Source organism: Mustela nivalis, assembly GCF_964662115.1.
Source record: "Mustela nivalis genome assembly, chromosome: 2".
Taxonomy (NCBI): Eukaryota; Metazoa; Chordata; class Mammalia; order Carnivora; family Mustelidae; genus Mustela; species Mustela nivalis.
Window position 1 is genome coordinate 36,560,514 of NC_139021.1, and position 13,772 is coordinate 36,574,285.

Below are 13,772 nucleotides of genomic sequence, written 5' to 3' on the forward strand. Positions count from 1 at the left end.
ATTAGAGAATCTGTTGCTTCTCTAATTTAAAACTGGGTCTTTCAAATATGTATTGGATACTTCTCCTTCCCTCTTTCTTGGGCACCTCATTGATCTTTTCTCTTTTTCAGTTTACCTAATTCTTCTCTCAACTGGATTCCTCTTGTGAACATTTAAATACGAGAAAACCCAAGTTCCTTTCATCATAAAAACAAAATCCCCAGACCATGATCCCAGGAGTTCCTTCATATACTATCCTTTATTACTACTCTTCACAAACTTCTTGAAGGAGTTATTTATACTCTTGGCTTCTACTATTTTTTTTTCCCCTTCCCATTTACCTCAATGCATTCTAGACTATTTTCTGTCCAGGTTAACCTGATGGGGGAAAACACTAGTAGTCACAACGACTGTGAATCTACAAGATATTTTCAATTCCTCATCTTTCTGTGTCTCAAAGCGCGAATGATTTGGCTTCTTGGACATTATGCTTTTCAAATTCTCCTCTTGGCCCAAGTTCCCTTCTGGCCAGTAAAAATCCTGATTGGACTTCCTCAACATGCAGTCTTAGGTTCTTTTCTCTACTTCCCTCTACTCTTCTCTTGAGTAATCTCTCATCCAGGCCATGGCTTGACTTAGAATCTATATTCCAAAGACTCTAAAACATTCAATCTCTTATCACTGGTCTTCGTCTCGTGAGCCCCAGATCTGTATGAATAACTGCCACAAACTCAACATATACAGGACAAAACTCATGATCTCTCGATATTCTCACAAATGAAAACCAAACCAAACTAAAAACAATGTGGTTCTCTTCAAGTATTCTCATCTTAGTAATCACAATTACCACCTGGCTGCTGTAACAGAATACCAGAGCCTGGTGGCTTAAACAACAGAAATTTATTTTCCCACATTTCTAGAGGCTGGAATGCTAGGATCAGGGTGCCAGCACTATTGGTTTCCGGGGAAGGCTCTCTTTTTGCATATAGCCACCTTCTCAATGTGTCCTCACATGGCAGAGGGAGAGAGACAGCAAGCTCTCTGGCATCTCTTCTTATAAGTGTATTATCCCATCACGAGGGAGCCACCATCCTCATGACTTCATCTAAACCTAATTAACTCCCAAAAGCCCCTATCTCCAAATACCATCACAGTGGATATTATAATTTCAACACATGAACTTTGTGGGGACAAACCACCATTCATCCAGTTAGACCAGTCAGAGACCCAGAAGCCATGTTTTTCTCCCTTACCCATTCTCTCCCTACTCCATTACCATGGTCTGTAGATTTTGCCTTCCGAATATCTACCAATTCTTTCACTTTTCTCTATTTCTTATCACCATTCCCTGATCCGACCTGTAATTACCTCTCACCAGTACTACTACAATATTCTCCTAACTGCTCCCTTGCATCTACTTTAGCCCTCATTAGTGTTCTCCACCCTGCAAATAGTTATTTTGTCAAAATGCAGATATAACCATATCAACACATACACCTCCTCCCTCGCCCACCACATACATGTCCTGCTGACAGCTCTTTGATGATTCCTCACCACTCTTAAGATAAAAACCCCCAAATCCTTGATTATGGTCAGTAAGGCCTGGTCTCTGCCTCTCTTTATAGTCTTACCTCAGAGCACTGGTTCCCTCACTCCTCCCTGTTTTCATTTCCTGTAATCTGACATGATGCCTCTCTCCATCCTGTCTTTTGCACATATCCGCCAAGAAATCCACTCGCCCCTCTGAGGTCCTTGGTCAACTCCCTTGTGTCCCGTGCAGGGTCAGTTACTCCGGGAAGCCTCCCTGAACCTCTAATGAATCCACGGAACTTCACGAAACATATATTGGTTTATCATTATATGTTACTTTGCATGATGATTTCGCCAACAAACTCTGTCTTTTCTATCTGATTATGTGCATTTCTTGAGAGAAGGCACTGCTTAGAACAACACCGAGCATACTGCCATTGCTCACAATATCTGGTGTGAAAATAAATGAAGAGTTCCGTTAGGGATTACAGCCATCATTTTAGAACCTGAAGGAATCTTAAAATAGCTCTCCTATAGAAGAAAATACTGAGGCTCAAAGAAGTAAAATAATCTTACCTAGGATCACCTGCTTAGTGACAGCTAAACCAGATGATACCAGATTAGAGAGAGCCTTTAGGGCTGAGGAGAGCTTTGACCAGATGAACTGAGGGAGCTGGGTGGTCAACATCATAGGAGCTTGGCAGGGGAGCCTCATTTAGCAAGGGCACAGGGGACGACAGGAGTCGTGAGTAAAAGGAGAATCTGGAGGAAGGCTGCCAGTAAACAGAATGAGGAAGTCAATAGGGCATAAACCTAAACTAGGGATGTAGTAAACATAATGGAGGACCATTTCAAGGGAAAAATGAAGAGGACCTAAAATTAAAAAGAAAAAAGGATGAACCAAAAGTGATAGTAAAATTGTGAGAAAACATGACTGGAATAGTGTTGCTATCACTAGCATATGTGAAGAAATTTGAAGACTATACCTAAGGGCAGGGATGAATAAGGAGAGGAGAGAAAAATGGTTTAATTTAATGCAAACGTACTGAATTTTAAATAACTAAACACATCTAATGGGCATATGGGGAAACAGTTCTGGAGTTGAATAAGCCAAAACCAGAGCTAGGCATTTGGGAGTTCTTAGCATAAAAGAGACAGCTGAGCTTACTGTCTAAAGAGAGATGGACAGAAGGCCCCATACTGTGTCCCCGGGAAAGGCACAGGTTGGAGAGGAAGAAGACCTGCATACAAGCACAAAGTTGCAAGGCTACAGTCAGTAGAAGCCAAATAATGTTCTCTTTTTCTTCCACCTTCACCTGCTGCATGATCCTAGAAAGATATCCCCTCAATTACCCTCATTCTCTTTAGTAGAAGAAATAATCCTGACAGAATTGGATCACATGAAGAAATAAGGAATCTAAGTAATTGACATACCACTCAGTTCCCTGCAGGAGACCTTGTACTGCTTCTTACCATCTGGCCACACTCACAACCAGCTTTCGTGACTCTTCCAGTACCATTACTTAGCCATGTATAGTCCCCTGGAGGTACCATGGTCACCCAGCTTTCAAAGAAGACTTCAAGTCCCCTCACTGTACAGTGTTTGTATGAAAATTAATATGGCTTCCTGGTTGTACAGTGAAAAATCTGTTATTAAAATCATGTTGTTATAGGAGTAAGAGAAAAACATTTAAAAATTAGAAGTCAACCACTTTTCTCATTTTTTCCAAAGGTACAAGTTAGAGTTGAAAAAGTAAGGTTGAAATAATGAAAGGCTATCTTGGGTCTCAAAATTCTTGGTCCATTCCCTATTTGACACCCTGACATCAAGTTTACCATTTCGGTAAGTCAGGGGGAAAATGAACTATGATAATGTAATGCTGATGCTGCAAATTGGAACCCATAAAACTGGGGAAATGTAGAAGTCAAGGTTCTTATTGCTTTATTAACTCATTTACATTTCTTAAATGTAGAAGATAGCTTGCAAGTATGGTTGTAAAAGTGAATTATTAAGACAGAACTTGAGGGCCTGGGCTTTGGCTCCATTTCTGGAAAGAGAAAAGAGGCAAAGGGTTAACTATCAGGGAAGCATGAAGAGAAATTAATTAAAATGAGCTCCTTAAGATGCTTTCTTTCACACTGAAATTTTCTTGTGTTTAAATATTCTCTTACTTCGTCTTTATTTTACTCCAGAAAATGTCAACAGGTTATTTGGGTCATCCTTTTTAGGTGCCTTAAGTCCTCTGAACAAGTACTTTCAAGGCATATCTGAATTAATCCCCACTGAGTAATTAATTCAGTAGTAAAAGAATATAAAAGCAGAATTCACCAAGAAAAATAAAAACATTTCAAAAATACACATCTGGAGGTAAATAGCTTAAAATCTCTATTTATATAAACCTATTTGAATGGTGTGATACTGTATCTGAGTTTTTTAAAGTAATATTTTACATTATGTAATAGTATACATTAAAATATATGTATTTTTTCATTCAAATCAAGGAAGTTTATGCAAATAGGATTATACTAAGATGTTCAGAAATTCTATAAAAATAAAAATTAGAATCACAACCTATAAAACAGTATGTTAATCCATAAAACATGAGAAAAGTGTTTAAAATAGGATCACAACCCATTAAAAGTCAAATTTTTAAAACAAAAATCAAATAAAACCAGAGCTGAAACCAATCCAAAGCCAGAATGAAATTAAAATGACATGAAAACTATACAGGCAAATTAATGAGCAGGGTAAACAGGGAGAGACTAAGGAAATGATTTTATTAAAAGAAAAAGATTTTAGCAGTTATGTATTTCATCTAGAAACACCAGTATACCATATATTAAAATAAATGTGAAATTGCAGTCATAACCGTGTTTGATGCAACCCTATTACTTAAATTATATGAAGATTGCAGTATGCTAATTAATTTATAAGAAAACATAAATGATGTGCTAATGTTCTCCCAGTTTGGCACAAATTTTTCTTTGTTGTCATTTAAATGTCATTTCATTAAATGTCATAACAGTGACAGTGTTCAAAAATATGTCTGCAAAGGAACAATGAAAAAAATACCAGGGAGCTCAAATGTTTTTACAAATGACCCTGAGTTAATTAGAAAAATATGCACCCTTCCCAGTTCTTCTTCTCACGTGTCAGCTCTCATTAAATTAAAAAAATTTTTTTTCTCATTTCAAAGTTAAGGAATCCTATGGTTAACAAAACTTTTAAACTGGGATCAAGTGGGCACATTCCTACGTTTTTGTATGATGTCATACCAAGCAGTTCACAGCTGAATTTGAATTTGCAAGAACTATGAATGATTTTTCAATATAAGAAGTATCTGATCTAATGCTAATTTTTTCTCTATAGGCTAACTGTGCTGGGAACAGGTGGCCCTGCTTTCAATTACAGGGGGCTAGCATGCCAGTGTGAGGCCTGGATTAGTTCACCTTCTCACGGGGAATTCTCCTCGGTTGGGAATGGATTTATTATGGCTTCACACATGGAATAGAGCTCATGTCAGCTGAGGGCAGTGACACATCATATGATTCAAATTAACCTGCTGTGGACTGTTCCGCAGGGCTTAGATTGTGTATTAAAATGACGACATTTTAAAAACAGCTTGAAAGAAACCAGGATTGCTGAACTGCAATGGTTCCAATTTGTTCCAACTAATCTATCACCTGCTGGAGATATTATTCTAGCGGGTTTCTGGTAGCTGCTGCTTTCCAGGTTTCTCCAAGCCACTGACCTTGCTAATGGGTACAACTGTTGCCTCTGAAGGAAGGAGATGGGGGTGAGAGAGCTTTGAAGGGCTTTTTGATGTAGAAGTTGGGACCTACTATTTGCTCTAATGTACTATTAAGTGAACAGAGGAAATAAGGAAATACTCAAGAACTCTGAATTATTTTTCCAAAAACAAGTGCTGAAGAGCAGCATTTGTATCACATTGTTTAGACAAATAATCCCTGCAAAATAAATCTGTATGGCTGAATTCAAAAGCTGTTAAGTTTGTGCCTTAAGAAGAAAACCCATATAATATAATCTGAATTTCCTGTATTCTTCAGGGTCATAACTTTTATTGCTCCTGAAATGTTAATTCAGGAGCAAGGAAAGAATAAGTGTAAATATACCATTTTAGATCTGTAGTATAAAACTCTGGGAGTGTTACTTAGATAGGATGTGCATCTAGATTAAAAAACTAATGGTAGAAAAAGATTCTTAATGATAACACCACATACAAATCAAAATACTTTATTTTTTTTAAAGGAAGTGAATGACATTATGGAATATTATAAAGCTGAAGCTTGTTCCCATAGTCTTAGCATAAATGATATTCCTCTTAGTATACTATTTTCTAAAATCTGGAAAAAAGAGAATTTTCTTGAGTTGCCAAAAATCTATAAAATAATATAAAAATTACTTTATGTGTCCTGTATTTCTATTGATCTCTAAATTAATACAGAATGGCAATTTGGCTGTGTAGTAAGAGAATATGATTAGTCTATGGACTAACATCTACTTATAGACTTTACATGAGAAATTATTTGCATTTCGGACATTTTTGTCTACGATAGTAAATTCTGGAGCAGTTCAAAGATGTTAGGTTAGTAGGTAGTGGAATTCCACACCACTAATCTTCCCTCAAAGCAAACTACTTTTGGTTAAAATGTTTTAGAGTTTGAAAAACCTAAACCATTAATTAGACACTGTATTTGATTTTTCATAATAAAGGTACCATTTAAAAAAAAAAAACACTCATCATTCTTTAGAAAGAATTCCTCTCTCCTATGCCCCAAAATATCTGCAGTTTGGTCCTCAATAGCTCTGTGTGTATGTGTGTGTGTGTGTGTGTGTGTGTGTGTATGTGTCTATGTGTCTGTTTGTTTGTGTATCCATTCATTCATTCATTCACTCATGAATCATAAAAGCTCGTTACAAAAGTGTAGTCCCCAGCACTAATCCCACTTTACCTGGGAGCTTGTTAGAAATGTAGAATTTCATTCCCGCCTTCTAGAACTATTAAACCATTTGCATTTTTAATAAAGATTTTATGTGCTTATTAGAGAAAGCGCACAAGCAGGGGGAACAGCAGACAGAGGGAGAAGCAGGCTCCCTCGTGAGCATGAAGCCCAACATGGGACTTGATCCCAGGACTTTGGGATTGTGACCTAAGCTTAGAAGGCAGATGTATAACCAACTGAGCCACCCAGGCATCCCAAACCGTTTGCATTTGAACATGTTCACCAGAGATGCTTCAGATGCACACTCGAGTCTGAGAAGCTCTACTATAAAATAACGATTTCAACCCATTTGTTTAAAAGTTTGAATCTCCAGAAAGATTATCACTCTTATTGAATAAACATAAAATTGGGAAAAGTTTTCAATTAGCAATAATCGCGCCTCGGATAAACCTCATTAGCTATGATACTGCCACTGCGCAAAGCTGAATAAACATAAAATTAAGAATGGCATATATGTAATGTTTAACTTGAAGCACAAGAAACACAAAAGTATATCTATTTTAAAAAATCACATTTCTACTAGTCACATTAAATGCTAGAATTATAAACATGACTTTCCATTCATTCACTGACATTTCTCCTGAAATTCAATTTCTTTTGTTGCCATGAAAATATGGTACACAACTATGGATTTGAAGATCCCATTCTTTAACAAGTCAATCAAATATAAACTAGAAATGAACTTTCTATCCCATGAATGAAAGACTGTGCCTGAAAGCAAAAAAATCTGAAACTAAAAAAGAAAAGAGGGAAACCCAAGTTTCTTTCTCACTTCTCCATGAACTAACCATATGTTCTCACCCAAGTTCACCCATTCTAACACGTTCAGTCTTTTACATGTGAACAACTTTGAAGTCAGGAAGTGCCATGAAATGTATACAATAAGAAAGCACTGTATCATAGTTTAAATAGCAGATTTTTTTTCTTTGTACATAAAATGTTTTTCCTACAATTGATGATGGCTTGGACTCAATGAAATATGGTATTTCACACTCACTAGCCAAGTACTAGGACTCACATTATTCTCAATCTATCCATTACCTCACCCCAAAGCCTTCTTCCAACTTTAATGACTCTCTTAGCCTTCATAATCAGTTTCTTGCTTTCCTTTGAGTCCCTAAAACCATGTCTAGATACCTATAATGATCAGAAATAGTTCTTCACACTTCTGCACCTTTTAAATCCCAGCACTGGAAAGAACAGGACCCCAGTGAAAGAGGCAGTGTAGATGGCTTTAGGCTCTCTTTACTCCATACATACTGACAAGTGGCCTTCTTCAATCTGTCGCTACGGCTCATGAGTGCATTGGTTGGCCATGACACACACTAAACCAGGTCTATGCAGGGATATTTTCACCCCTCAAAATTCATGCCTTGCATAATATTGCTAGAGATCTCAAGACAGTTTAACACCATTGTTTTAAATTTTAAATTAAAATGAAGAAACTAATATTCCTTTGATGACTAATATGTTTTGAAGCAATGTAGGTATAAAATAAAACAAATCAAAATGTAGTAATTTTTATTAAATAATTAGTTAAGATCTCACAGAAGTGAGGGAGGGATAATAATAAAAAGAAGAGGAAGAGGAGCATGACATGAAGGACAGAGCAGGAAAAAGAAAGAAGAGGAAAAAGAGAAGAGAGGAAAAATCTATGGTTATGCTAAAATCAATGTAGTACAGAAGTGATCTAGGTCTTGGAGTCATAAAGACCTAGGTTTGAATGGCTCCACTGCCATTCTTTCACATTGTTAAGTCTTAACTTCCTAATTCATAAAACAGGGATAATTACAGTGCCTCCTCCTTGGGTCTAGATGAGTATGTAAAGTACTTAGTACCTGGGACTGATAAACACTCAATACATTTTGATAACCATATCTATCTACCTAAAACTGAGCGTTAATCTCTCAAGTGCATTGCTAAGTATTTGAAATAAGTATACTTAACTAATCGAATATATCTATGTATACTATTTTATGTATATATATCATGTATCTCATCCATCCATCCAACCACCCATCTATTTTATTCTTTTTGTTTACAGTAAGGAAACTGAGGCATAGGAGATTAGATCAACTGCCTAAGGTCACACAATTAGCAGAAAAGGTAGAAATAAAGTCTTTGGTCTTTGGCTTACAGTCCATTATTCTTTGGTACCTACTTTTTGTCAGAACCAAGGAAATTTTTTTCTAAAGATTTTATTTATTTATTTGAGAGAGAAAGAGCACAAGCTGGGGAAAGGCCAGAGGGAGAGAGAGCAGCAGACTCCTCACTGAGCAGGGAGCCTGCCTCCGGGCTTGATCCTAGGACCCTGAGATCATGACCTGAGCCAAAGGCAGATGCTTAACCAACTGAGCCACCCAGGCACTCCAGACCAAAGGTAATTTTTAATGCATATTAATATTTGTCTTTTAATCTTTAAAATGGTCAGCCTGAGAAGAATACACTTCTGGAAAATAAACAAACAATTTGTTTTTTGCAAGGAGGTCACAATTTCTAACAGAACATAAGTACATGTTAATATACTCACATGAAGAAAGTGTATACACATTTGAATTATGACTTTCTTACCTGGTCCATTAAGAAAGTCTTTAATTTGTAGTGTTATCAGGGATGGCGGAATACCACTTTTGCTGTCTATTTCTCCAGGCACTGTCTGCAGCCAAACTGTGCAGTAATCAAGGGCTTCAGGCAGAGTCTTCCCAGGATCTGAAGGGAAAAAATTGAAATTAAAAATGTCAATCACATCACAAACATCTCATTTCGATCTGAGAACTTAAGCTGACAAACAGGAAGGAAAAATATTTAAATTCACTTCTGTAACTTCCATTGATTCATCTGTTTGTACATATCCTTGTAACATAAGTACTTGTATGGACAGAGAGAAGCTCTCTCTCTCTACATTGGAATGATGAAACCATGATTTCCAGAACCAGGCCAAAAAGGAAAAGACATTTCAAATCTTAACTCATATTATCTTTGAATGAAGGTAAAGTTTCTATACTCTGAGCTGCTGCTAATAGTTATACAGTTGGATTTCTTTCCTCCTTCTTCTTCTTTCTTTCTTTCTTTCTTTTTTTTTTTTAAACAGGATGTTGGAAACAAATTAAAGAAAAAAAGGAAAAGCTTTTCAGCTTAAAAAAAAAAAAAACACCAAATATATATGTTCAAAGATGCAGTGGATTAGTACTACTTAGGGTCTATTTGATCTGTTTCAGAGTTTTACTGACATTACAATCACTTTTTACTGCTAGGCTTTTGAAGTTAACTTCAGTAGCTTTCCCATAACTTTCTGTAATGATAAAGATTGGTCAATCTTTTATTAGTCCCAATTATGACTAAATAGTGACTTTTTTCTGTTTTGACTTTTTCTGTTACTGTGTATTTTTTTAACTTTTTTTTCTGGTTTATATAATATATTCTTTAAAAAGTATTTTTTTAGCTATTGGTGAATGCAAACGGAATTTGCTTTTTACTGCTTGGCAATCCGGTTTTTATTGAAATAGCTCTTTAAATAAAAACGACTGTTATATCTTGGCATATGATGTAGTAGGCTTTTTACAAAAAAACTTCTAAATATTCACAGTTTTTCTTTAGTTTCAAGATTGTTTTATTCTCTGTGTTTTAATAGCCTCTGAATGTCAATTTTACAGGGATGTTCTTGCCACAGAGTCCATCTATTCCATTTTCAGTCGATTTGAAATGTGTTATTAAAGTGTTATTTATTTTAAGTTTTATTGATTGGATTGCTTTCAAGAATAGCATTTACATACAGTGTATTATATTCAACATATGGTTATATAGTATTACTGTCATATGTGAACTGGGCATATAAATTCTGCCTTGGAATTTGTATTTCTTGACCTTATCATGTGATTCTTATGAAATTTGGCACATATGAACCTTTATGTGATTTCAAAGAAAATACTGAAAGCAATTGATCATGACGTTAGATCTATGTGGTAAAGATCAAACACCAAGCTAGTGCATTCTTCTCTTTTTATATGATCAGTGAATTTAAAGCAGTGAGAATATGCATAGTAGATCCATTACATAGTAACACTATACTATTCTCTCTTTCAAATATAATGGTCAAGTATTGTGAAATAATAGCAGTCTATTGCTGGTAGGTTCTATAATCAATCTGTAGGAGCTATGTAACTTGACAGGACCTGAGTGTCGTCTTCTAGGGTCCCACATGTGTAGCCATCATCAAGAAGCAGTTATTATTAAGTAGATGGTACTGTGCTAGACCTGTATGAGGAGGTTTAATTCTTCACTTTGAAGAGAATAAAATCTAGAGAGAGAACAATGACCTAACAGAGAAACAGACATAAGTGATGTAACTAAATAAATGACATACAGAGAAGAATTAAACTGATGTAGAAATATCTATATGATGTGTAAAAAAGACTGGCAAATAAAACTTAGGATAAACAAAACGAGTTATAGGAATCACATATTCAAACTCAAGTGACAAAAAAGAGGGATCATTATACAGAGCTCATACAGTCGATGTAGATATTAATAGAGAAAAATGGAGGGAGGAGTCAAGATGGCGGAGAAGTAGCAGGCCGAGACTACTTCAGCTAGCCGGAGATCAGCTAGATAGCTTATCTAAAGATTGCAAACACCTGCAAATCCATCAGCAGATCAAAGAGAAGAAGAACAGCAATTCTGGAAACAGAAAAACAACCACTTTCTGAAAGGTAGGACCCGCGGAGAAGTGAATCCAAAGCGACGGGAAGATAGACCCTGGGGGGAGGGGCCGGCTCCCGGCAAGCGGCGGAGCAAAATCAGGACTTTTAAAAGTCTGTTCCGCTGAGGGACATCGCTCCAGAGGCTACCCGGGGCAAAGCCCACGCGGGGTCAGCGTGGCCTCAGGTCCCGCAGGGTCACAGAAGGATCGGGGGTGTCTGAGTGTCGCAGAGCTTGCGGGTATTGGAACGGGAAAGCCGGCTACAGAGACAGAGCCGACAGTAAGCTCGCAGCTCGGGGTGACCTTGAACCGGTCGCAGGCTTGGTGAGCTCGGAGCGCGGCCGGAGGTCAGGCAGATGGGAGTAACTGAGCGCAGTTCTCTGGGCATGCACTGAGGAGTGCGGCCCTGGGCTCTCGGCTCCTCCGGGCCGGAGACCAGGAGGCCGCCATTTGTATTCCTGTCCTCCGGAACTCTACGGAAAGCGCTCAGGGAACAAAAGCTCCTGAAAGCAAACCCAAGCGGATTACTCACCCCGGCCCCGGGTAAAAGCAATTTGCCTGGGGCAAAGACACTTGAGAATCACTACAACAGGCCCCTCCCCCAGAAGATCAACAAGAAATCCAGCCGAGACCAAGTTCACCTACCAAAGAGTGCGGTTTTAATACCAAGGAGAGCAGCAGAATTCTAGAGGAGGAGAAAGCAAAGCACGGACTCATGGCTTTTTCCCTGTGATTTTTTTTAGTCTTGCGGTTAATTTAATTTAATTTTTTTCTTTTTTTTTCTTTTTTCTTTCTTTTTTTTTTTTTTTTTTGCCTTCGGGTAAAATTTTTTTTTTTAACTGTTACCTTTTTCTTTTTTAACGATTTTTTACTAGTTTATCTAATACATATATATTTTTTGTCTTTTTTATATTTTTCTTAGGTGTTTTCTTTTTTTTAAAAATTCTTTTTTTTTCTCTTTTTTCTTTTTTTTTTTATTGTTTCCTTTTTGAACCACTTTTTATCCCCTTTCTCCCTCCTCACGATTTTGGATCTCTTCTAATTTGGTTAAAGCATATTTTCCTGGGGTTGTTGCCACCCTTTTAGTATTTTACTTGCCCCTTCATATACTCTTACCTGGACAAAATGACAAGACGGAAAAATTCAACACAAAAAAAAGAACAAGAGGCAGTACCGAAGGCTAGGGACCTAATCAATACAGACATTGGTAATATGTCAGACCTAGAGTTCAGAATGACAATTCTCAAGGTTCTAGCCGGGCTCGAAAAAGGCATGGAAGATATTAGAGAAACCCTCTCGAGAGATATAAAAGCCCTTTCTGGAGAAATAAAAGAACTAAAATCTAACCAAGTTGAAATCAAAAAAGCTATTAATGAGGTGCAATCAAAAATGGAGGCTCTCACTGCTAGGATAAATGAGGCAGAAGAAAGAATTAGTGATATAGAAGACCAAATGACAGAGAATAAAGAAGCTGAGCAAAAGAGGGACAAACAGCTACTGGACCACGAGGGGAGAATTCGAGAGATAAGTGACACCATAAGACGAAACAACATTAGAATAATTGGGATTCCAGAAGAAGAAGAAAGAGAGAGGGGAGCAGAAGGTATACTAGAGAGAATTATTGGGGAGAATTTCCCCAATATGGCAAAGGGAACAAGCATCAAAATTCAGGAGGTTCAGAGAACGCCCCTCAAAATCAATAAGAATAGGCCCACACCCCATCACCTAATAGTAAAATTTACAAGTCTCAGTGACAAAGAGAAAATCCTGAAAGCAGCCCGGGAAAAGAAGTCTGTAACATACAATGGTAAAAATATTAGATTGGCAGCTGACTTATCCACAGAGACCTGGCAGGCCAGAAAGAGCTGGCATGATATTTTCAGAGCACTAAACGAGAAAAACATGCAGCCCAGAATACTATATCCAGCTAGGCTATCATTGAAAATAGAAGGAGAGATTAAAAGCTTCCAGGACAAACAACAACTGAAAGAATTTGCAAACACCAAAGCAGCTCTACAGGAAATATTGAAAGGGGTCCTCTAAGCAAAGAGAGAGCCTACAAGTGGTAGATCAGAAAGGAACAGAGACCATATACAGTAACAGCCACCTTACAGGCAATACAATGGCCCTAAATTCATATCTCTCAATAGTTACCCTGAATGTTAATGGGCTAAATGCCCCTGTCAAAAGACACAGGGTATCAGAATGGATAAAAAAACAAAACCCATCTATATGTTGCCTCCAAGAAACACATTTTAAGCCCAAAGACACCTCCAGATTTAAAGTGAGGGGGTGGAAAAGAATTTACCATGCTAATGGACATCAGAAGAAAGCAGGAGTGGCAATCCTTATATCAGATCAATTAGATTTTAAGCCAAAGACTATAATAAGAGATGAGGAAGGACACTATATCATACTCAAAGGGTCTGTCCAACAAGAAGATTTAACAATTTTAAATATCTATGCCCCCAACGTGGGAGCAGCCAACTATATAAACCAATTAATAACAAAATCAAAGAAACACATCAACAATAATACA

The 13,772-nt window shown here is 37.2% G+C and overlaps 1 protein-coding gene across 1 annotated transcript in view; it reads right to left on the reverse strand.

Moving 5' to 3' along the window:
• VPS13B (vacuolar protein sorting 13 homolog B) overlaps positions 1-13,772 on the reverse strand; it is a 714,200-nt gene that overhangs the window by 184,137 nt on the left and 516,291 nt on the right. Inside the window, exon 30 of the mRNA XM_082719962.1 lies at positions 9,106-9,243. Within this exon, the coding sequence (XP_082576088.1) occupies positions 9,106-9,243 (138 nt within the window). The remainder of the gene's footprint in view (positions 1-9,105; positions 9,244-13,772) is intronic.